Source organism: Hibiscus syriacus, unplaced genomic scaffold, assembly GCF_006381635.1.
Source record: "Hibiscus syriacus cultivar Baekdansim isolate YM2019G1 unplaced genomic scaffold, ASM638163v2 tig00111392_pilon, whole genome shotgun sequence".
Lineage (NCBI taxonomy): Eukaryota > Viridiplantae > Streptophyta > Magnoliopsida > Malvales > Malvaceae > Hibiscus > Hibiscus syriacus.
The window spans coordinates 2,731,259-2,756,866 of NW_024063078.1; the positions used below are offsets into that span (position 1 = coordinate 2,731,259).

General features: G+C 35.6%; 2 protein-coding genes across 2 annotated transcripts; both read right to left on the minus strand.

The window, feature by feature from the left end:
- Positions 1-6,013: 6,013 nt before the first annotated feature.
- On the minus strand, positions 6,014-18,159 carry LOC120160446 (DNA polymerase I A, chloroplastic/mitochondrial-like). The gene is made up of 12 exons (XM_039170861.1): positions 17,736-18,159; positions 16,066-17,137; positions 15,738-15,929; positions 14,909-15,591; positions 13,835-14,255; positions 13,096-13,191; positions 12,636-12,728; positions 7,661-7,855; positions 7,156-7,248; positions 6,867-7,079; positions 6,709-6,798; positions 6,014-6,434 (listed from the first exon to the last, which is right to left on the minus strand). The coding sequence occupies exons 1-12, from the start codon at positions 17,870-17,872 to the stop codon at positions 6,273-6,275; spliced, it is 3,447 nt and encodes a 1,148-aa protein (XP_039026792.1). The 5' UTR covers positions 17,873-18,159; the 3' UTR covers positions 6,014-6,272.
- A 1,203-nt stretch (positions 18,160-19,362) lies between these two features.
- On the minus strand, positions 19,363-21,099 carry LOC120160640 (probable serine/threonine-protein kinase PBL23). Its single transcript, XM_039171004.1, has 5 exons — positions 20,982-21,099; positions 20,501-20,682; positions 20,242-20,431; positions 19,700-20,091; positions 19,363-19,599 (listed from the first exon to the last, which is right to left on the minus strand). Exons 1-5 carry the CDS (start codon positions 21,097-21,099, stop codon positions 19,363-19,365), a joined length of 1,119 nt encoding a protein of 372 aa, XP_039026935.1.
- Positions 21,100-25,608: the final 4,509 nt, after the last annotated feature.

Below are 25,608 nucleotides of genomic sequence, written 5' to 3' on the forward strand. Positions count from 1 at the left end.
ATCAATTAAACAAATCAACATTTACAAATCATCTTTTACAAATCAATTAAACAATCAAAAAATAATAATAAGAATTATTTCCTCATCAATTATTGAATCAACTTTTGCACCCATACATCCATTTCACGCAGCTCACTTCAAGATTAACCTGCAGAAACCAAACATTGAATCAACAACACTTTCTACACATCTAAAACCTACAAACAGCAAATTATTGAATTCTAGCTACTTAACCAAACATTTTCAAACCAAAAAGAGTATATATGTTTAACAACACTTGCATTTGACTTACAAGTTGTTTATGGACACTTTCATAACGCGGATGCAGGTAGGCAGCATCTCGCATATATCGTTCTAGCCATAAAATGCCGAAACCACAAGCCTACTGCACCTCTATCTCTATCGGTGGGAGGTAGAAACTGTGTACTTCCTGTCGTCAAACGCTCCAAGCACATGCATACGAGAGGACAACAATCCCCTCTGGCTTCCTTCGTTTGTTGTGGCGCGGTCTCGTATCTGATAACTGTAACATTGAACTTCTTTGGCTTCTTGTTTCCAGAATTAGTCCAATAATTAATTGCATCCAAGAATTTAGCCAAATGAGAGCTCAATCCCTTAATAATATCTCTCAAATCAGACAATGATATGTAATTTATCATGCTGTCATATACTATTGTCTTTAGGGATGGGAGCTGAAGCTCGACGAGAAGCCAATGAGTACGTTCTAAAACAGGGATAAACATTTGCATCGAAATGTAATAATTCAAATTGCGCACTTATTTATGAACACCTTTAAAATATTTAAACAAATAAATACTAACCTTATCGACCTCACCATGCAGGATAAAGTTTAGTTTGCCCATTAGCCAACACATATGATTCTTGTCGTTGATTCTTCAAGTGAACTACGTGAAAAGACGTCGGCATAATTGTATATCGCATTTTTTTTATATTTTTCTTCAATTTCCTTACAATTAGAAGACGTATCACCCATGCATCAATATGCTGTTTTACAAAAAAAGACATATATTATTGAATTACATAAATTTTAAAAAAAATTAATCAAACTGAAATATAAGAAGAAATATAAGACTTACCCCCCATCGAAATAGCCGTTGTCTTCAACCCCTAATAATACACCCCACCAAGACCGTTCAATCAACAAATGCATATCATCGTTGAGTTTGTATATGTCAGCGTAACACCCTTGGCTCCGCTCATGTAGATAAAAATTAACTACGGTCTTAGCCCAAAGGGTATTATCCATAATTATTTCAGGTAGTTGTTTCCTCTCCACTTCATCTACCAGAATGGTACTGGCCGGTAACTTATACGAAAGCCAACAGTCATCCATCATGTCCGGCACGTGAGGGGGATTCTCAATAATTCGATATATTACGTCGTGTGAATCGGGCTCTAGAATGTTAGGAGGGACCTCTTCAACGATGACAGTGGCATCTTGAACGGTGGGAGGGGACTCTTGAGGGATTATAGGGGCCTCTTGAACGATAGGGGATGCCTCTTGAACGATGACAGGTGAGTCGGGCTTTTTCTTACGGATTCTTCGCACTATTGGGGTGAACGGAGACGTAATGGCACGTGCACGCCGTCTGATGCGTGAACTCAGTCTTGCGAGAAAAACCGGACGTAGAGCATCCACCTTAGCGGGCCGCTAAAAATAAATTAATACATAAATCAGTAAATAAACATACATGATATTAAACAGTGAAAACAAAGACAAATATATTTCAAACTTGCACAGTATTCACCCAAGTCATTATTATATCATTATTCAGAAAATGCATCAGATAACATTCCAGAAGTAAGTACTTATATAAACATTTAAAAGGACAACATATAGGTTTAGTGCAGGTTCAATGACAACATAAAGAGTATTAGTTTATTCTTGAAACTTAAATTTTCAACACTGTGAAGTTAGTATTTGTCTTTTGGTTGAAGTAATGCAATTCATTCAAGTTTCAATTTGCATAAGAAGAATAGAATCTGAAACTTAAAATTGCAACGCGAAAATGACTATCGCAACGCGAAAATGACTATCGCAATGCGAATTTGACTATCGCAACGAGAGAATCGCAATGCGATTTTCATTTCGCATTGCGATTCTCTCGTTGCGATAGTCAAATTCGCATTGCGATAATCATTTTCGCATTGCGATAGTCATTTTCGCGTTGTGATTTTGTTGTTGCGATTTTTATTTCGCATTGCGATTCTCTCGTTAGGATAGTCATTTTCGCGTTGCGATAGTCATTTTCGCATTGCGATAGTAAACTATTCTTCTTCTGCAAATTGAAACTTGAATGGATTGCATTACTTCAACCAAAAGACAACCAAAAACAAATACTAACTTCACATGGTTAAAGAATAAATAGTATTGGCAGCAACCGAATTAATTTACTAAGCAATCTAAGTGAAATTACGAGTAAATTTATCATCAAGTTAAATATGAAAAATATTAAACTTACCTCGTTGCGTAGAGTATGAACCTCGTTCTACAACGATGCTACAATCTCACGTAGAGCTGCTACCTCACCACGTAAAGTAGACATCTCAACACGCCATGCACCATTGTCATCGCGTAAAGTATCGACCTCCTCACGCAAGGCATTGACCTCATTACGTAACTCCCCTAACTCATCCCGTGGAGGTGGAGAACAGGGAGATAAACGTCGTGGCATCTTTATCGGTCGCCTATCATGAGGTGATGGTGGAGAAGAGGCTCGATGATGTGACAGAATAGGTGATGACTCTCGTTGTGGAGGTGTATATTCGGGTCGATCAGGTAATGGCTCTGGGTGAGGTGATGGCTCTCGAAGTGGTGGCTGCTCATCATTCGTGCCATCAAAAAAATGCTTACTAGCTTGCCACCAATCAGTGGCAAGCTCAGCTTCCGTGGGTGTCAGCCTCTGTAATAGAGTGTTGGCCTCCTAACAATATAAAAGCTCAAACAAAGTTAAACGTGTACTAGTAATAACTTATTTATAAACATATGGTAGTATTTGTGTTAACTTAAATTATTTATTGTAGTATACGGTAGTAAATCTTCCCATTGCTGCAAGGACCGTTTCCTTTTCTAGGAAATAGCCCTAGGAATATCATTAGAAGTTTTTAATGCATATGTCTGCATGGGGGGAAATGACTCAAATATCCAAATCTACAAACAATATAATAACAAACATTAGTAATTGTTAAAGAATTAATTATAATTTTGGAAACATTATATAAAAATTATTACCTTAAAGGCCCAAATAAAGCCTGACAAAGTGTATTTGGAACCATCGCAACGCAAACTTTTCCAATCATCAAAGGCAGATGACAACTTATTCCATGTAGCTTTCCATATATACGAACCCCACGGAAACAGGTTCCATGCATTTAGGTACTCTACCAATTTAATTAGATAATTAGGAATAGGTTGTCGGGCCTCTCTGCCTAAAAAGTCGGCTTGCAAAAGTATTAGAAGGCATACTCGGACAACATCAACGTCATCCATCCGAGTAAAATCATCTTTCTTATTCAATAATCTCGTCAAGTCTTCCACGTGTAAATTCGACTTCTCCGTTGACAGCTCAGGAAAAACCCGGGAAAACCATGATAGGCGGGTAATATGTCTAGTGTACCGATCTACATCATCGTATCCGAAGCGTAGACTGGTGATTAAGCAAAACTCCTCCTGCCCAAAACACGTATACGCCGGTGGAAAATCAAACCATATCTCTTCATCACGACGTTGTATAGTCTCTGGTATATCGCTAGTCATGGTTTGAAGAAACAGATGGGTCAACATAGCATCTCCACCCGGATGTTGTACTTTCAGCCATGGCCCGAAGCAAGTATCCTCAAATATTTTTCTTTGTGCAGGTGAAAGCTTCGACGCAATTGTTTTGGCCAGGCTTACTTTATTTCTTAAGGTCAATTGAGCCGAATAAAATTTCTGCAAAAACAATAAACATACCAAGTTAGATATACCAAAAACTACACTGTGAAAATATAACAAGAACAATAAACATAAAGAGTAGTAGTTTATTCTTCAAACTTAAATTTGCAACACTGTGAATTTAGTATTTGTCTTTGTTTTTTGGTTGAAGTAATGCAATTCATTCAAGTTTCAATTTGCAAAAGAAGAATAGTTTCTGAAACTTAAAATCACAACACGAAAATGAAAATCACAACACGAAAATGACTATCGCAACGCGAATTTGACTATCGCAACGCGAAATGAAAATCGCAACGACAGAATCGCATTGCGATAGCCATTCTCGGTTTCAAATACTAAAATTGAAAGAAACTTGAATGGATTGCATTACTTCAACCAAAAGACAAATACTAACTTCACAGGGTTAAAGACTAAACAGTTTAGCAGTATTGGCAGCAATCGAATGAATATAATAAGCAATCTAAGTGAAATGGTTAATCTATTATTGAAAACACCAGTAAACTTATCATCAATTTCAATACGAAAAACCTAATAATAATGCAAAAATTTTAAATTAAAAATAATTAAAAAAATTAACCCTCGGTGGTTGATTTTCCATTTCTAACCGTGAATGATTTCGCCGTAGATGGAGATTGATATCGTCAGAGATGGGGACTGATTTCGTCGAAGATGGGGACGGATATCGCCTTAGAGAGTGAGAGATGAAGATGAGACTGAGTTGTGATTTAGGGTTTTAAGTTATGAGTTGCGATTACGGGATATACTGTGGACGGTTCAGTGTTCTGATATATTAATATATTCGTGTTTGGAATTTGAAAAAAAATACGCGTTGGATACGAATGGCGCTATGTAAATCGCATTGCGATAGTCAGATTTGCGTTGCGATTTACGTATTCGCATTGCGAATTAGGAAAATCGCAACGCGAATTTGGAAAATCGCAATGCGATAGTCAGAATCGCGTTGCGAATCTGGAAACTGATTTGCGATACCGGAGATCGCGTTGCGAATTATCGATCGCATTGCGATTTAGTTGGTCATTTTGGCAAATCCAAAAAAAGTTGGTTAAAATCGTATATTATAAGACATTTTTGATCACTGAGGTTATTTTCTCTAATTGATAATTCCACTTTTGGGGTTTTTAAGATTTAATCACATGTATGTTTGATCAAATAACATGTTACAGTATGAATTTAAGTGCATTTTTGTTGAATTGAATGGTAAACGAAAATTAATTGAATCATCTTAATAATAAAAAATAATATATTTTTTTTAATCTTAGAAGACTTCAATTCAAATTGCATTTGTAGATGCAGAGCATGTGTTACTAATAAACTAATTTTTTTAGATAAATATTATTTTTTATTTCAGATTATTTAAAAAGAAAATAAAGAGCGAGAATGTCACAAAGAGATGAGTACTTCCTTTTAAGTGAAATGTCTAGTAGAGAGTGGTGGTTTGTATTAGTTTGTGTAGCTACGATGCTGTTAGAGTTTGAAACGGTTAGTGTTTGTTAGATTACCGCCTACTCAACCAACTCTACCATAGCAATTTATATAAATGACCTGGTCTTCTTTGAAAGATAATTTCAATTCTTTCTATAAAGTTGGAGTGTGTCGCCTCTCTTTCTGTACTCTTAACATTCAGACATCTCAAATTAAGCTGTGCAAAGATTGGTTGTCTGAATTTTGATTTCATTTTAGTTCAAGCTGCTTTATTTCTTAAGTTTCAGCTGGTCCAAGTGTTAGAAAAATGGCATTGAGTAATCCCATGGAGTTGAAAGAGCATCTGTTGAATTTGCACGAGGTATGTGGCCAACTTCTATTGCGATTAGCATCAGAACGGGGAATAGATCTGCGACAGTCTGATAAGTAATTTCTGCGCATCCTGTATTGTGCTTGCAATCTTCTTGATTAGGATATTAGGATACTGCTTCACTATATTTATTTTACCTAAATTTCTCAGAATTACATGAAAGGAAATAAGATCAAGCTTAACTACATTTCTCACTTGACTAAAAAAAGAAACGAAGTTATCAGAATTTTACAAGGAATTAACTAATGCAACAATATTCTCTGTACATATGGCGCTGCAATTCCCATGCTCCTTAAAATGACTAAAGCCAGAAAGTACGACCTGAATCCACAGAACCCTAAAGGCCAGTAGATGAAAAATCCCCAAGAAACAGGGAGTTAAATTACTGCGGCAGCCAAGGACAACACAAGCTCCGGTATTCCTCCAGTACAGGGAAAAAGTAGCATCTTGGAAGAAAGTGTTTGAAACCAAAAAAATTTACATGTTTCGAGCTCTAACCACTGTCTATTTGGCAGCATACCAGTTTTGGGCACACTTGGCATCAACAGCAAGGTCAACTTTAAGAATGTTCTTTCCATCAAAGGGTTTTGACATGCACTCGGCAACAATTGCTTTTGCTATCTCAGCCGACTCACTTGGTCCTTCCAAGATTACTTCATCATGAACCTGTCTAAAGGATGTTATTCCCACATAATTTGCAGAATCAAACTAACCTAAGAAATGTGATTACGAAGACGTACAATGCTTATATATTGGATGAAGACAAAATGTTCAAATTTGTGAATAATACATGTAACCAAAGCATTGATCATCAGTACTGGAATGTAAAGACTACTGAAACGATAAGAGAAGTAACCGAGTTCCAGAAAGAAGAATCAGGCAGCATAGTCCAATTGTTACTTGAAAGAATGAAATATAGGTGAAAATATAATAGGCATACCTGTAAAAGAAGCCTCCAACCAAGCTCCTTTAGACATTCGTTCTTTGATATTTGTAACATTGCACACATTGCAACATCAGCAGCACTCCCCTGTAGCGCTCGACTAGATGAGAGAGGGAGAGAGAAAGAATAGTTGAGTGCATGAGGAAGAAGACAACCTGCACTGGAGTATTGATAGCAGCCCGTTCAATATGACCTCTTTGAGCACGTGTACAATGATCAAACGATGGGAAGCGGCGAGCCCTTCCCAGCAATGTCTTAACACACCCGTATTTCTGAGCATCAAATTTACGCAGTTTCTGCCATTCAAGCACTTCTTGTCTTTCCTTGTACCATAGGTCAACAGTGTTCTTTGCTTCTTCAACAGAAACCTAAGAGAGGTTCAACAATCATTAACGTGGAGGCTTAATGAATTTTAAGTTTCAACCGATATTTTAGGTCCCATACCTTCCAATCCCTAGCAAGCCCCACAGGAGTTTTTCCATATGCAATGGAAAAGTTGAGCATTTTAGCTTTTCTTCTTTCAGAACCAAAGGCATCCTAAAATGAAGAAAAAAATCAACCTAGTAGTATTCAACAATCAAAACCAAATCCTAACTATCAGGTAACAACATCTCAAGATATGCAGACTTTTATACAACGATGTCCTGTTACATTTATGAATAAAGTATGTTAAGCAAACCAATGAGCATGCCACAATGATTTCAACATAAAACATCAAATACTTAAAAACTTTAAAATTAAAAAAGCAATTTAGGTTATACTTGAACCACAGTCATTGATACATGGCAAGACATCTAATACAAGTATCCAGGATAAAGGTTATTAGTTCAATATATTAAGATGGTTTTTGGATAATTTCTAGCCCAGTCCTTGTCATAAGATATTTACCTTTCTGTTAAATAAAACTCGGCCAAAGTGAAATGTTTTTTCTTCTTTTCTTTAACGTTACCTTTAAAAGTGGAACTGGTGGTTTCTCTTCACCAGGTTGTGGATGCCACTCAAGAAGAACTTGCCCCTTTTCAACGGCTTCAAGGATATGAGAGTACATGTTCATTGCAGTCCTTGAATGGAAATCTCCACCAGCTTCGAAGGCATCCAACATGCTTTTACAGTCAGCCAAATGTGCAAGAATCCTAAGCTCCAGCTGTAATAAGAATTTATACTCTAATGAATAAGGACTTGGTGCTAAATTCAGTTCTGCCAGTCAGTCCAGTAGCAGATTTTAATATGGATGGTTGTGTGGAGTCTACTGAGGAGAGGCATGTTGCTAATAGCAGTTTGGGTAATACGTGTGAACGATGGTTTTCAGGAGGTAATGATTCTGATTTAAATTCCACTGCATTGATTCGAAGAGCCAAAAGGTTGTTGATAATGGAGGCATTGGATCAGGCAAGCATTTCAACAGTTTCTTCTCCAGCTTTTTCAGTTCTATTGGAGGAAGCCTTAGCTACTTGGGAATTCAGTAAGCTTCTGGGGGTGTCTTTCAAGGAAGGGAAGTCATCTTTTTTGGAAAAAATTATTAAGTTGGAGGAAGATTTGAGGCTGGTTTGAGCTTCGATTTTCTTGGCAGGTCTGGTTTTTTATTTTTGTGATGATTAACCAATTAGCAATTATTTCATGGAACGTTCGGGGATTGGGAAGAAAGGAAAAACAAAGATCTGTTCAAAATATAGTTCTAAAGAAACGCCCTATTTTTCTTTTGCTTCAAGAAACGAAAATGGAGAAGATTCAGAGGCAATTTTTTAGGAGGAGTGGCTTGAATACCCTTCAAGGGTTTTCAGAATCTCCAGCAGTGGGTTCTTCTGGAGGTTTATTGAGTTGTTGGGATGAGAGCATGTTTGAAGTGGAAAATCATGTTATAAACAGAAGGTTCATTGCTACGTTTGGGAAATTTCGAACTTCACAACTTAGGTGTGGTTTTATCAATGTTTATGGTCCTTCTGTCGAAGAAGAAAAAGCTTGCTTTTTTGAAGAGTTAGCTGGTTTTATTTGTGGTCAGAGTATTCCTCTTTGTGTGGGAGGTGATTTTAATGTGTATCTTTCAGAAGAGGAGAAGATTGGAAGAGCCCAAAACAGAAATTCAATCAGAATTTTCAGTCATTTTATCCAACAGACAGGGTTAATTGATTTACCTTTGCATGGGGGTAGGTTCACATGGCGTAGCAATCAGGATATACCCACCTTTGTTAGACTGGACAGGTTCCTTGTTGATGTCCGTTTCTTGGAAGCCTTTCCTGAGACTATACAGTATTTGTTACCTAAGGCTATATCAGATCACAATGCCATTTTTCTTGAGAATGGTGGAGTTAGTTGGGGTAAAAAACCATTCAGGTTATTTAGTTATTTGATGGATGAAGAAGGTTTTCAGAATTTAGTTGGCTCTGCTGTACAAAACTGCAAGAGTAAACACAACAGAGCTGGAATTTTTCTATCTTGAAATCTACCAAATTGGCGATCAAGGAATGGGCAGGGAATAGAGATCAATACCCAGCTGAAGAAATTGCAGAATTAGAAAGGAATATCACTTAGCAGAGGATAATTTCCAGCAAATGCAAGACTATAATGGCTGTGAAAAAACTGCAGAATTGAGGACTATGAGAACAGAATTATGGAAGATTATAAAATTGAAGAACAGATTTGGTTTCAAAATTCGAGATCAAAATGGGTGCAAGCAGGGGATCGTAATACAAGATTTTTCCATGCATGTGCTTCAGTCAGGAGAAAGAGGAATTTTTTGAGTGTTCTAAATATCAATGGTGAGGTTAATCATGATCCAGCTATCATCAAAGCTACTGTTAAGGACCATTTTTTTGGAATCTATAATTCTAAGTCTACCTTGGAAGTTGAAGATTTGAAGCTGAATTTTTCCAGAATTTCTGGGGAGCAAAGTGTGTTTTTGGAAAGAGAATTTACAGAGGAAGAAATTTGGGAAACTCTTCAATCGTGTGATAGTAACAAAGCTCCCGGACCAGATGGATTAAATATGGGCTTTTTCAAGAGATTTTGGTCTATTCTAAAGGTAGATATTCTGAAATTTTTTCATAATTTCTACAAGGGGAAAGATTGGGAACATGGAGTCAATCATACTTTCATTACTCTTATTCCCAAGGTGTCTAATATTGGTGGATTAGATGATTTTAGACCCATAAGCCTTGTAGGAGGATTGTACAAGATCCTTTCTAAATGTCTTTCAAGGAGATTAAGGAATTGTATTACTGGTTTGGTCAGCCCAACGCAGTTTGCATTTATTCCAGGTCGTCAAATACTGGATTGCTCTCTTATAGCTAATGAGGGAGTTGACTTTTGGAGGAAGAAAGGGCTTAAAGGATGTGTGTTTAAAGTGAACTTCAGAAAGGCCTATGATACTGTGGATTGGTCCATTCTCTTTACAGTTATGGAAAAAATGGGATTTGGCTTCAAATGGAGGAGTTGGATCAGACAATGTGTAACAACAGCTTCAATTTCAGTTTTGATTAATGGGTCCCTTCTCAGGAATTCCCTATGGCAAGGGGTCTCCGTCAGGGCTGCTCTTTATCTCCTACGCTTTTCAACTTGGTTGGGGAACTTCTAAACTTACTGCTTTCAAAAGCAGTATCTGAGGGACTGTTTTCTGGACTGCAATTTGGAAGAAACGAGACGGCTTTTAATTTATCTCATCTTCAATTTGCAGATGACTTAATTATTTTCTGTGGAGCTTCGAAAAATCAGATTTTAAATGTTAAGAGGGTCCTAAGAGTGTTTGAACTGATTTCTGGCCTTCAATTGAATTTGAAGAAAAGTACATTATTTGGTGTTAATACAGCAGTCGAGGAGGTTGAGGAGTGGGCCTCGTCTATTGGTTGTGCAATTGGGAATTTTCCCTTTGAATATCTAGGTTTGCCTCTCGGTGCATCTAGGAATTCTTCCTCTTTGGGATCCGGTGGTTTTGCAATTTAACAAGAAGCTTGCAGGTTGGAAATCGAACACTATTTCATTGGCAGGGAGGTTAGTCTTGATTAAATCGGTTCTCTGTTCACTTCCAACCTACTATTTATCTCTGTTTAAAATTCCTTCCTCGGTTAATTCCAAACTCAATTCCATAATGTCTAAATTCCTATGGGGAGGTGGAACGGATAAAAACAAGATTCATTGGGTCAGCTGGTCCAATGTGTGCAAATCTAAGGAGGAGGTAGGTTTGGGAGTGTTGAATATTAGTAATATGAACAGAGCTCTACTGGAGAAATGGTCTTGGAGGTTTGCTAATGAAAGGAATGCTGTTTGGAGGAGGTTGATATGTTCAAAATACAATCTGGATCCCTACTCTTTACTGTTCAATAGCAAGATACCAGCTCAATCCTCTTGGATTTGGAGTTCAGTGGTTAATTATCATTTTAAAGAAGACTCATTTGGCTCAAAATTTCGAAGTATGTGCAGAATTCAAGTTGGTTGTGGTCAGTTTATCCGTTTTTGGCAGGACAAATGGGCAATGGACTGCCCTCTTAAGGTCTCTTTCCCACGGCTGTTTGCTATCTCTTCAAATCAGAGTGGTAAATTGATTGATTTCAGCGAGTTTAGTTCTTTAGGCTGGATTTGGAATATTCGATTGAGGAGGAATTTGGCTGATTGGGAATTTGAACAGTGGACTAATCTGATGACAATCATTTCTAATTTTTGCTTGTCTAAAGATGCCAGCGATGCTCTGATCTGGAAAGGGAAAGGGGATGGTGTTTATTCTGTTAATTCATGTGTGAAGATTTGTTCCTCGGTTTCTCAGGCGAACTCTTTTTGGAAGAAAATTTTGTGGAAAGGATTGGTGCCACCAAGGATTGAGACTTTTATGTGGCAGGTGGTCCTTCAAAAACTACCAGTGAGGACTGAACTGGCTAAAAGAGGGGTTTCGGATATTGTAGATCTTTCATGTCCTTTATGTAATTTGGTGGATGAATCTTCTTCTCATTTATTTCTCTCTTGTTTTGTCGTGTGGTCTTTGTGGAATAATTTTTGCAGTATTGGAGTATCAGTTCGGTCTTTCATGGAAATGCGCAAAACTTTCTTCTAACTTGGGCCGGTTCTACTATTTGGAACTTTATTCCGATTGTTGTTATGTGGACTGTTTGGGAAGCTAGAAATGACATCGTCTTCGATAGAGGGAAGTTGGATCAAACTAATTTATTTTTCTTAGCTAGAGTAAGGCTTGCATCTTGGTTCCTAGCTAAGTTTGCAGATTCGGTCATTTCTTTGGATTCCCTTATCAGTGACCCTTCCCTTGGGGATTCATGTTTCCCTCCAAACAAATCAATTGTCTCTACCATCCCGTGGTCCCTCCCTCCTAAGGGCTTTGTTAAATTGAATGTGGATGCAGCTACTAGTTTTGACTGGAAGAGCAGTGGAATTGCAGGCATCCTAAGGGATGAAGAAGGTCTACTTTTAGGTTCTTTTAAGACGGCTTCTGGTCCGAGTCCACCTATTCTGATGGAGTTAAAGGCTGTTAAGGAGGGTTTAAATTTCTTTCACTCAGTGAGAGGAGGTATTAAGGGTCGGTTGATTATAGAATCAGATTGTAAAATGGTAGTGGATTGGATTAAGGATGGATCTTGTTGTCCTGTTGTCTATGCCTCCATTGTTAGGGAGGTAGCTGTTAAACTCAAAGAAGTCGAGGGAGTTATTAGATGGGTGGCTAGGACAGCCAGTATTGAGGCTGATGGGTTGGCTAAGTCTGGTATTGGTTAATTTTTCTTTGTTGTTGGGATATCTTATTTTGGGTTTTTAGGTTGTTTGTAAGGGTTTTATCTTATTATTGTACCCTATGTATCTTTATTAATAAAGTTTAAGGCACTCTTTTCCTCCTTCCTCCGATTTAGGAATTCAATATGAGTTTCTTAAATCATGAAGGGGGGTTTTAATGAGGCCTCAATTCCTATTAAAAAAAAACTCAATGAACTTACCTGCCCGTAATCTGCAACAACAAGGGAATTTCCAGGGGCAGCTATAAAGGCCTGACGTATCTTATACCGATCCTTCTCTAGAGCAGGTTGATTCTGGTTCAGAAAAAAAATTCAAGAAAGATGCTAATATTATCGGTTCCCATCCCAATCCAGCAGGCAAGAGAAGGATTTGAAGAGTAACAAGAATTATCATTTTGTTTTCTTCACGCCTTACTATGACAAATTTTGCGTAGGAAACAACCATATGATTACGTAGTAGATAACTATCCTGTGATATGAATATTTAGGCTATATATAATCTGGAAAAAAAAACATAGTCCAATGTGCTTCATCAGAAATAAAATTTGGGTCTAATGCTATACAAGTAACATAGTGGTTATAGACATATATAAAACCTTGAGATTCTAATAATTCAAATGCTAACTAAGAAAACCGCAGCGAACAAAATAAAAGAATGAACCTGCAAATTTGGTCTCCTTGCAGATAAGCGCCCAGTTTCTGTATTGATATTCAGTGAACAATGAACACGCCCGCTGTTGCCTGACACATTACTCCCCTGCGGTGAAGCGAGAGCACTCACCTTATAAACCATTCAGGAATTTATGTTACAAAATTAATTAAGAGAAAGGAAATAATAGCTGATGTTAAGGAAGAATTTAATACAATGCCTTCTTAGTTTTCATAACTAATTAACTATTCAGACAGTAAGAGGAGTTGCTCTTCAAAGTTATCTTCTTAGCCAAACAAGCATTCACAATAATATGCGAGGTTCATGACCACTTAGCATATATTTCAAGGAACTGCCATTATAATTACACATTCTTTTGACTTTAGTCCCGGCAGTATACATAATTTTACCGATTTGTTAGCATCTAGCAGCACCCAGTAGTCACGAACAAATATCAGACCAGCATTTTTATAGCTTCATCTGCTATTGATGAATTAAAATTGACAGGAAAAGACATGATGTAATCATGTTGTCACCCTCATAATAATAATATGACCACACATAATGAAGCACATTGTGGACTTATGCACGGCTCTTGTATTGAGTAGAAATTCCGACCAATAAGCATTAGCAGAAGCTCTCAATTAAAAAAATAAGGAAAAAACAGATACTAAAGAGGAAAAACAGGGATAGTAAAAAACTGTAAAAGCTGACGGATCAACATGTATGAACAATGAGGCATCAAAACCACCTGCAAGGGGAGAATGAAATTGGATATTAACGAGTCAATAGAGCAAACTTCACATAATGAGGCAATAGCATGGCATGCCTCCCTCCCCTTTTCCTCATCCTCAAATGCGGCAAAAGCAGTTCCATATGCAGATGTATCAACATCAGTCATTGTTTCAGGAAGATCATCAATATCACCATCATCTGTGTCTTCTGTGAAATCATATTCAGCGGAAACCTTCCCAGCTAAGCTCTTCAAGGCATCACCACCAACCGCGGGCCAACCAGTGGCAGTGTAAATCTCAGCAGGGAGCTTAACACCAATGCTACACAGCTTAATATTGCAAAACTTAGTGGGAGCCTTTTTGCCTTCTTCAATCACTTTATTGACATTTGGAACTTTGAAAATTTTCTCATCAGGGAGACTCACACTTGGATCCTTACTGTAATAGGAAATAATCAAGTTAATGGTTAGAAACTTTACTCTAAAACTTTCAACACTCTCTCCCTCTCTGTTGGAACCCTGAAAGTTTTCTAATCAGAAAGACTCAGATTTGGATCCTTAACAAAAACACATGCAGATCTTTAGGATAACAAAAAATGATAGTTGATTGGTTGATGGTATGAATAACTCCATAGATTATAGGAAATGAACGTTCATAAGCAACATCAAGTTCTGAATATCTTGCATCAATGTTGCTCAGACTCTATTGTTTTTGCAATACCCATATCCTATACTCATGTGTAATACATGGATATGGAGATATGACCTTCAAGCATTCTCAAAACACACGAAAATGCTTGGAAAAATCTAACTCTACCCGAAAGATACCCATGCCTGACACTCACACCAACTCTGCGTAACATAGTCTTGCACTGCTCTCTTACAACCAGTCAACCACCGACAACAATACAATTCGCAATGACTTAACAGAAAGAAACTTGAATCCAGACATGTAATTAGGATATTAGAAGAATTTCTGATTTAGGAAATGATAAAATGCATCTTGCTCATTTATTCAATGTAATGCCTAAATTTCAGCACAATATGTTGATTAATATTGATGTTCTTGTACACAAAATATGTAATTAGTACCTGTTAAGAATGCCTCCATAAAGAAGCTGACGGAGCTGAGTATCACTTCCGACATTCATATACTTGGCATCATCACAATATCTGGATGCCCATGTGCGAAATCTATTAGCAGCAATCTCTTGCTCCGCTTTAGCAACCTTCTCTAGCTGATTAAGATGCATTCGATCAACCAACATACCCTCACGTTCCATTTTAACAAGAAGCTCACCAAATGGTCGCCAATACTCTTCGTAGAAGTGATACATGGACTTACCAGGAACAGGTTTACCATCAAATACCCAAGACATGCTTAATAGTTTGTTTTTCAAGCTCTCGTAAAGTCTCAGAGTGCTTATTGAATCTAAGGCAGAATAACAAATCCATAATTTGCGTTCTTCCCGCTGTAACTCTTCAACAGGGGCAATGGTTATCCTTTTTCCCTCAGATCCATCATTTTTCACCTTTTTCCTGCCAAAGATAGTTTTCATTGATGTTTTACCAATCAGTTCCTTCTCTTCTCTGCGCAATTTAGTCCTTTCCATCACATTTTTATCACCAGAAAGAGCTTCAAGAGAATAACCGCCCATTGTACGTCTCGATGAGTCCCACAACCGTGCCATATGCATTGTGTCAGCATGAAATCCAGAAAGCTCAAGCCCATAGTTATTAATAACATGACTGTCAAAGCTATAATTGTGCCACACCTATACATCAAAATCAAGTTTGTTTCAGGACTTAGTATGATATAGTGCTCTAATGGACTATGCACCAACAAGCAAAGAAAAAGGTACAGCAGATCAGGGGAAACATGAGGAAGAAAGAGAAGTGAGCAAATGCAAGGCACATTTACCTTTTTGATGGATTGATCTTCAAAAAACGGAACAAATTCCTTCAGAAGATCCTTGCCGCCACCATCTAGGATATCGACCCAGATACAGGATTTCCCATTTCCAAAATCTGCATCTTCTCCAGAATAAATACTGAAACATGTTATTTCACCATGATCAATAGGCGTCTCTTTCTTCACATCAATATTAGATACCTGCCAATATTCTATATCAGCAAATATACAATAGCTCTTTTGTGATGCTTGGAGCAGATCCATATTCCATACAGCATGTACTACATGTACAACAAAACAAAATGGTAAATGAGATGAGAACTAGCAGAAGTAATACCTCAGTATCACATGCATGAACAAGATGCCTATATTTAGTTGTAAGCATAAGAACAACTTCCTTTGCTGCAGTGATATTATCTACAACAAGAACCTGTTCATAAATTCTAGAAAGCTGCTTGTGAATATCTTCTCGAGAAACTAGGTGAGTTCCTTCAATGCTAGTAACCCCATTTTCATTGGCTTTTTCCATTGTGGTCATGTTAGGATCCATATGTCCTCTGTCTTGTATGTCATCTGAAACTGGCCATTCTAACAAGTCATCACTTGAAACTTCTGCTCCAATTGAAACTTTTAACTGCTTGGAACCATTTATCTTTTTGGCAGATGTACTTTTGGCTCTAGAAATTTGTTTAGTGCTAGTCAGATGGTGTGAAGAATGATCCTCAGAAAGAAAATCGGTATCTTCACCGGTTCCAAGTTCTTGGTGGTTGTCCAAGACTAGCCCTGGATAAGATCCATTAGTTGAGACTACAGTCCTGCTAGAACACTTCAGCTGCTTAAAATCATTTATTTCATTAGTACCTACACTATTTTCAAAAGACATTTGATTATTACTGGTTGGTAAGGGTGTGCAATGACTCCCAAAAAGACTAATACTTTTCCCACTCTTTCTGGAAATGGATCCTTCGTTATTAGTTGCTTTAAATAGTGGGGCAGTAAGCTTCAAATTGAAGTATTGTTGGGCATTGGAGGAAGAACTACAGCCTTCAAGGCTCTCCATTTCCATCTCCTTATTCTTCTTCATCCTGCGAACTTCTGTTTCCCACGAGAGCTCAGCATTGGGTATGCTAGGAATTTTCGGAGTAAAAGTAAAATCATTCACTCGAAATGATACCATTGTAGGCTTTCCATAACTTGCTGGGTTTTCATTCTTTCTATGGTCAACACTTGCTTGTTTGCACTTGTTATCGGAAACATGCCAATCTGGTTCAGGGTGGACCATCCTAGCATAGTCAGAAGCAGCTACTTTAAGTTTCATATCTTTGGGATGATGGTAATGACGGGAACTACGAGACATGGTCTCACAGAGAAAAGAATAGTGAACACTCTGCATTGTGCACATTTCTCGCCTACAATGTATAAAAGAAAAGTTTGAATGAAGCATTTTTCTAGCATGTCATCTATATTCTAATGACGTCTACTAGAAATTAAACAATAAATGGAGTAAAATCCAAATTACATGCATATCCCAATTAGCATTCCAATCAAAGCTTCACATTAACCAAAAAATCATTAGCTCCACTCTATTTGTCATTTCCTTAAGGAAAATCACAATCTAGAAACTAAAGCACTACTGCCTTTCCATTCTAATGGCTTATGTACATCTAATGTCACGTTTCACCACAAAGCTCCATCACTAACCCCAAAACCCTCTATAAGAGGCAACGGCAGCACATAACCTAAAACAGTCCAGATAATGAGAGGGAAAAACAGCAAAAAGAGAGGCAAAAAACAGACACCAGCGCACTGCAAATAAACAGAAGCAATAAAAATTACACCTTTTTCCATTACATAAATCCTAAACCCCTGTAAAACATGAAGCAGCAGCTAATGAAACGAAAGCCAATTAAACCCAGAAAGAAGAAAAAGACGTTTCTAAGAAACTAGCTTACCCCCCCAAAAAACACACACACACAAAAAAAAGAAGAAAGAAATCGAAGAACGAACCTCTGCAAGGCTCTAGAAGAAACCAAGAAGAAGTGTACGGAACGGGACCGGGAAAGCCAAGGAGGAGGACAAAACGGTCTACCGATAGGGGTAGCAGCAGTTTGGGAAGAAGAAGAAAAACTCCCCATGGCAGCCATGATATCTGCAAGTCTAGCTAGCTTGGCGCTAGTGTTGTTTACTATACAAGGAGCCGTTTTGTTTTCTTTTTGTTGGCTGTCTGAGAGTGGCAAATATGGGAAAATCTTGGGTATCGGAGAGTAAAGGTTTTGGAGATGTTGGAGGGTTTTTAAAAGTTGGGCTGTGATTGTTAGAGTTGCAGAGTTGACGCCATGAAGAAAGAGGGGGTTGTCTCATGAAAGGAGAATAAGAGAGGGGAGAAGAAGAGAGGGGAGAAGAAGAGGGAAAATAAAAAGGAGGTAAAGATGGAAAGCCTAGAACCCTTCCCTTTTTCCTTTCGTTTTAAGAGGGGAAATAAAACTTAGGGTAAACTTCCCATGTAGTCACTACTCTATTATCTATTTTCTGTTTTAGTCACTTAATTATAATTGTTTTCAAAATATACTAAAGTCACATTTTCTTTCTGTTTTGATCACTCATTAAAAAATTAATAATGATGCTGGCATAATAATTCTTTTTAAATCTGACTTGGAATTATCACATTAGCAACATTTTTAATTTTTTAATTATGGGTAATCAAAACGGAAAAAATATGATGTTAGGTATATTTTAAAAAAAAATAGTTGTATGACAAAAACAGAACTAGAAAATAAGTGGATGACTAAATATAAAGTTTACCCTAAAACTTAATCAATTTAAAAACTAAACAAATCAAAAAATAGGGGAAATAAAATAAAATTCGAAATTTAAAACGATAATAAAAAATGACCATTTGAACTATAATTTGTACATTTTTTGAATCTTTTGCAATTAGTAATTCTTTTATATTTTTATAATTTTAAATAAAAATGATTTTGTATTTTTATAATCTTTATAATTTTTATAATTGAAATCTTATTTAAATAAACACTTTTTGCATCATATATATATATATTTTGATCTTTTTGAAATTTTATAATTTTCCATTTTTTAAAAATTTTATACCACGAGCTGTTTTCATATTGTATCATGTATTTTTTTTATTATTATTATGACACGCCAACTTAAACTAATAACATTAGTTTACAGATTAACGGTGATAACTATTAAAAATTTGGTATACTAACAGTGATAAGATTTTATTCATTTTAAGTTTTGGATGATGCTAAAATTTTCCAATGAAATTTCTTCCAGTTCTAACTATTAGAAAGAGTATACAAATCAGGCTTTCCGAATATTTCAGCAAATGAAAACCCAAACAGGAACCAAAAAGCAAATTTGGGTTGGTGGATTTGCACAATGCAGGTCTTTGGCATAGTAAAAGCTCCGTGAAATTGAAATATGCCATAGCCATGAGCTTCCTTTTCCAGGCACCCTCTTAGAAAAGCAGATCATGAATGGACGTGAGATTTCGTGTTTTTGAGTCCACGAAATGAGTTTTGATCAGGTCCATTAACAATCTTCTTGTTCCCATTGCCCTTCGTCCGAAGTTTCGACCGTCTCCGTAGCCATGTCAACTCTTGCTTGTCAACTACTCTTCTTTCTTCTCTTGCTGGTCGTCGTCGTCTCCATTCGGTCCTTTGCCCGCGATTAAGTGTTCAAGAGCAGTTACTACATCACTCATCCTGGGTCGAGCGGCCGCATCATCTGGCAGACACATTGCTGCGACTGCAAGTGCTTGGTTGAGACCCTTATTGGGATAATTCCCTTTCAACAATGGATCAACCATTTGTTGGAAATTTTTCTTATCTTTGAACAAGGGTGTTGCCTGCCAAAAAAAGGGTATATGTTTGGAAGTTAGTTGTATAAAAGTGAGTGTGTGGCACAGTTCAGTGATTGTTTAGAAGAAAAAAACATTCTAAACTTACCCAATTGACAAGGTTCTGTTCTTCTGTTGGTCTCGAAGTGTCTATTACTCTTCTTCCCGTGATTAGCTCCAGAAACACGACTCCGAAGCTGTAAACGTCGGATTTCGTAGTCAATTGGCCTGTCAGTGCATACTCCGGTGCACAGTAGCCATAGGTTCCCATAACCCTGGTGGAAACATGCAACTTATCTCCGGTCGGACCGACCTTTGCTAGTCCGAAATCCGAGAGCTTGGGGTTGAAATCCTGGTCCAGCAATATGTTTGATGCTTTAAAGTCCCGGTAAATCACCGGAGGGTCAGTCTGTTCATGCAAGTATTCAAGGCCTTTAGCAGCACCAATTGCAACTTTCATCCTGGTATCCCAGTCCAATGGATTCTTCTGTGCGGCTAAACCTGAAGGGCATAATCACAAACAACTGAATACGTTAAGAACACTTCAAATATCAGAATCATCCGAAGAACAAATCATGGAAAGAAGACCTACGAAGTTCTGAATCACGTCATCGGTAAGAGAGTCTAAACATTAACTTATGTTAAACATACCTAGAAGGTGACTCTCCAACGAGCCATTCGCCATGTATTCGTAGACCAAAATCCTTTGATCCCCATCGACACAATATCCAACCAACGTCACGAGGTTAGGATGATCAAGTAAACTCAACATCAAGACTTCAACAAGGAACTCTCTGTTCCCTTGGTATCCATTCCTGTCAAGTTGCTTGACAGCAACAACCTGATATAATGCAACAACTATATTTCAATACATGTATGATATGTATGTATGCATGGATATGTGAACAACCTGATTCGGGTTCTCAACCTGCCCTTTGTAGACCCTCCCAAAACCCCCTTGACCAAGCTGATTCTCCGAGTTGAAGTTGTTAGTAGCAGTGCATAAATCACGGTAATCAAAAGTTTTTACACTCGTGTTGCCTTTACCCCTTTTTACTATTTCTTCCGCAATGTATCTCTTTCGGCTTCCATCTGACAGAAAGAGGAAATTTTTTTGTTCAAAACATTCGACTGCGAGTATCGAATATGAATATGTATTCGACGCGAACATTAGGGAATTGTATATCCATTTCCATGTCCGTAGTTTCCTAAACAAAGATGAACATGGCTTGGCAACGGCAAAATTTTTAACATCTATTTCAAACACCCATTTCATCAAACAAATTGTATTCATGAATTAAGAAAAAAGACAAGTTCAACAAAAGCATATTCAGAAACATGTTCCTTCCATTACATGTTTGATTGATGATGAAATTGGAGAAAATTTGTACCACTCTTGAATGAAATATTGGCAAGGGAAGGCATGTCTTTTAGTGTTCTGGGCTCATCGGTCCCGTCACTGTTGTTGAAAATTTTCTCTACCGACATGCAACACGAAAAGCAGTTCATTGTTCGGTCGTCTTCTTCGTTGTCGTCAGAATATAAATCAACAAACAGAATCCTTGGAAACCCAGGTTTAAAAACCGACGGGTTAACAACAAAAAAGATCCCTTGGATAAAAAATTATAAGATGATCCAGTATGAGCTGTGAATTTTCTTAAATTTCTCAGGCCACTCGGGAGATCAAACGGAGATGTTTTTCTCATATTGTTTGTTCTGGCTTCTGTCATTTCCAAATCCCATTGACCCCATAATGCCAAAAATAGCTTGGATCTTGCTAAAGATAGAATCCGAGAGAGTTTTCTTATTTCTTAACTACCTGTTTCGTTATCAGAGAATTTCTGGAAAATCAATATGTTTTTCTATTATTATCTGCCTGTTTCTATTATAACCTGATCCGATCTTTTTCTTTGATCTGATTCTTTGTTTGTATTATGTTCAAGTTCGATCTAATACATTTGTACATGAATGATGAATCCATCTGATACACAAGAAATTGTATCACTATTGCCAGCAAGATAATAAGATGAAAAGGACCCTTATTATGGTACATTAATCTTTCCCTTTTTCCTGTTACAGAGAAATTTTAGGGGAAAGGTAAGAAATTTAACGTGATTATCTCTAAAATAATAACCTACTATCTAAAGTAATTATACATAGGTATGAAATTTCATTATGATGTGATAGATGTAGATTTTGACTTTTTATATTTAACAATGATCATTTAATAAACGGTACGATACACAAAAGGTTATTACTATAATTATTATTTTGTTGAGTCATTTAATTATTAAAAGTTATAAAATAATCATCTAATTATAGGGTATTTTTATCCTCCGACTATTACAAGTTACAAAATGATCACCTGAATATTCATATGTTCCAAACTCGTCATTTTATATTAAAAAAATTAACTTGTTGACTGAGATATGTTAAAATCTTATTCCGGAATTGTTTAAGTTGCATTTTGTAGATCTATTTTCCGTTTACATTATGTCGTTAAGTCAGTGCTTGAAAATAATGACGATGTCAGTAAATATCATTAAAATATAATTTTATTATATCTCAATCATCATGTTAACATCCAACTCAGACGATCGTCAATTTTCTAACAAATGATCATTTTGTAAGGTTTAATAGTTGAATGACTTAACAATATAGTACCCACAAAATTAGGAGACTATTTTATAACTTTTTATAATTGATTCAACAAAACATCACTATATAATGAATGAATGATTTGTGTACTTTACTATTTAAAAAATGCGTTAGTGAAAAGAAAATTGATGCTAAATGAAAAGGAAAATAGTTGTGATGAAGAATTAATTGGAAAAATTGGGGAAAGTTATATTGAATATTTAAAGTGTTTGGAGAAATTAATTTTGATAATGTTGTTAGTAATTATAGGTATTTTTATTTAATTTTTATATTTTTAAAATGAAATTAAAAAATTAGGATAAAGTACACAAATGGTCCTCTAATTATAGAATACTACTGTGATGAGTCCCTCAGCTATTAAAAGTTACAAAATAGCTCTTTGACTATATGGAGTTATTTTGTTGAGTCTCTGAACTATTAAAAGTTACGAAATGATAATCTGACTATTCATTATGTTCCAAACTCATCATTTTTCGTTAAAAATTTAATCATCCACAGTTATCATCGATTTTGACAATACTACAATTAGAAAATAATAAAATTAAAGATTTAACATTACTAATAAATACGAAGGTTTTAGTCCTTCAAACTCATTATTTCACCTTAAAAGAATAATTCTTGCAAATTCATGCTTTCGCCCTTGTACTTTTAACTTTTACATTTTAGTCCAAAATTGCAAATATATATATATATATATATAGAGAGAGAGAGAGAGAAAAGTCATCAACAGTTTACGATGAATTTAATGTTAAAGTAACATTTATCTATTTTCCTAAATAATTTTGAGTAAACTACTTGTTTGATATTTCACATATGATTGAGTTTATATTTTAGTCATCTAATTGCTTTTTTAAATCATATTTAATATTATGTTTTGTTTCTATTTTGGTACTCGACGTAAGACATCTAATAACTCGTTGACGTGATATTTTTATTTTTATATTATTTTTCTCTGTTAACATGTTATAATTTAAATCATTTTATTTAGACTAATAATATAGTGATTAGGATGACCAAATAAATTGTTCTTGAACAATTCTGATTTAATCCAACCGATCAAATTTAAATGGGTAAACTATACCAGTGACCACCCAACTATAGTCCCTTTTTACTTTGACCACCATTTTTAAATTATTGTCAATCAGGCCACCCAACTATTTAAATGCATTCAATCAGGCCACTGGTCATTAACAGTTAACGAAACTATTGACGTTGCAGTTAATAAAATTGGTATAATTACACATTTGATCACTATTGTCGCCACCCGATTCAAGGATTTAATTTATTTTAATTTAATATATTTAGGTTTTACCAATCAGATGGTGACACGTGTCACCCTCAAGTGAAATGAAAATTAAAGGCGTTCAAGGAGGACATGACATTCAAACCAGGGTCCTTGGGTGACAAATGAATGCATTAGCCACTACGACAAGTCCATTTTATGGTTTATAATAAAGTACATATGATATATATATCTTATTTCTTAGTATAATCTTAAATTCTTAATATTAAATATATCTTAACTTAAAATCACATCTTAACATTAAAAAGATATTTTTTTTGACTTATTGAATTTATTTTATTCTTTTCTTAACTAAAATATATATTTTAATATTACCTTAACTTATAAAATATATTTTATTCCTACCTTAACTTAATAATATATTTTAATTTTATCTTAACTTGATACATATATTATATTCTTAACTTATATTATTAAATATATTATATTTTTACCTTAAATTATTAAATATTATTTATTCTTATATTAACTTAAAAATATATATTTTATTTTAATTTTAGAAATATATTTTAAGTAAATTAAATCTTCTCGAATGATGACATATGTCATGATATTTGGCATTATTGACATGTGGCGTGATCTGATTCGAAGATTAAATTTATTTTAATTTATAAAAATTAGGATCAAATTGATAGAATATATAAGTAACAATGCCCAAATGTGTAATTATTATAATTTTATTAGCTGTCACGTCAAAACTTTCATTAACTGTTAACGGCCAGTGGCCTCTGTTAACGATAAGTGGCCTGACTGAATGCATTTAAATAGTTGAGTGACCTAATTGATAATCATTCAAAAAATAGTTGTCAAAATGAAAAGGGGCTATAGTTGGGTGGTCACTGGTATAATTTACCCAATTGAAATTAGGTTAAATTTCAGAAATGAGATATTCAAATTCAAACGATAAGTTAATTTCAATCTTTTTTTTTATGAGAAAATAACTTCAGTGACCGAAAATGCTTTATAATATACGATTTTAACCAAATTTTTTTGGATTTGCAAATATAACCAACAAAATCGCAACGCGAACATGGAAATTTTCGAAACTCATTTTCGTATCGATATAGGTAAACACAACTATTCGCAACGCGAATTTTGCAAATCAAATTCGCCAATTTTGCAATTTAATTACTGATATAGGTAAACACAGTAGAAAAATCCGGTTAAAAATCCAAATTCGCCAATTTGAAAACTAAGTTGCGAATTTGGTAAATTCGTGTTGCGAAATGTAAAATCTCGCCTCTTAAAGAAAAAATCATTTCGACTGTTCGTTTGTTTGGTTAAAATTAAACGAACGAACGAACATGAACATACCCTCGTTCGTGTTTGTTCAATTTATACGTAGACTTAGCAATTGGGATGTCCCAGGTTGAAAACCACTCCAGTGCATTTTATGTCCTTTAATTTTTTCTTTAAGAGGCGAGATTTTACATTTCGCAACACGAATTTTCCAAATTCGTAACTCAGTTTTCAAATTGTCGAATTCAGATTTTTTTACCGGATTTTTTCTACCGTGTTTACCTATATCGGTAATTGAGTTACGAAATTTGTGAATTCAATTTGCGAAATTCGCGTTGCGAATAGTTGTGTTTGCCTATGCCGATAATTAGTATTGCCAAATTCGCACGAATTTGGAAACTGTATTGCGAAATAGGAGTTCGCGTTGCGATTTTGTTGGTTATTTTAAAATCCAAAAAAGTTGGTTAAAATCGTATATTATAAAGCATTTTCGGTCACTGAAGTTATTTTCTCTATTTTTATTTATCCAAAGATTCAACATTTGTATAAAACTAAAAAAGTTGTCTACCCATTAAGTAATCTGAATCAATCTATGTGTGTGTATATATGCGAGTAGGAAGTACACATATTGTAAGACTTTTAGTTTTATACATTTTTATGGTCGTTAGATTAGAAAAATCAAAAGTTGAGATTAACAATAGAAAATGTAAAAATATCAACTAGAAAAAAATGTGTTAATCTCAGTATTTGATTTCTCACATTCAACGATCCTAAAAATGTGTAAAACTAAAAATTTTATACTAGGTGTAAGTTGGTCT

What these genes read in the sequence shown, in the direction of transcription:
- LOC120160446 (XM_039170861.1), bottom strand. Translation starts at nt 17,872, where the DNA reads ATGGCTGCCATGGGGAGTTTTTCTTCTTCTTCCCAAACTGCTGCTACC. An exon ending in AAGATCAATCCATCAAAAAG is followed by an intron (nt 15,592 to 15,737) that starts GTAAATGTGCCT and finishes TTTGATGTATAG; the next exon opens with GTGTGGCACAATTATAGCTT. An exon ending in CACCAGTTCCACTTTTAAAG is followed by an intron (nt 7,249 to 7,660) that starts GTAACGTTAAAG and finishes TCTTCATTTTAG; the next exon opens with GATGCCTTTGGTTCTGAAAG.
- LOC120160640 (XM_039171004.1), bottom strand. Translation starts at nt 21,099, where the DNA reads ATGAACTGCTTTTCGTGTTGCATGTCGGTAGAGAAAATTTTCAACAAC. An exon ending in AGGTTGAGAACCCGAATCAG is followed by an intron (nt 20,432 to 20,500) that starts GTTGTTCACATA and finishes GCATTATATCAG; the next exon opens with GTTGTTGCTGTCAAGCAACT. An exon ending in GTTGGAGAGTCACCTTCTAG is followed by an intron (nt 20,092 to 20,241) that starts GTATGTTTAACA and finishes TATGCCCTTCAG; the next exon opens with GTTTAGCCGCACAGAAGAAT.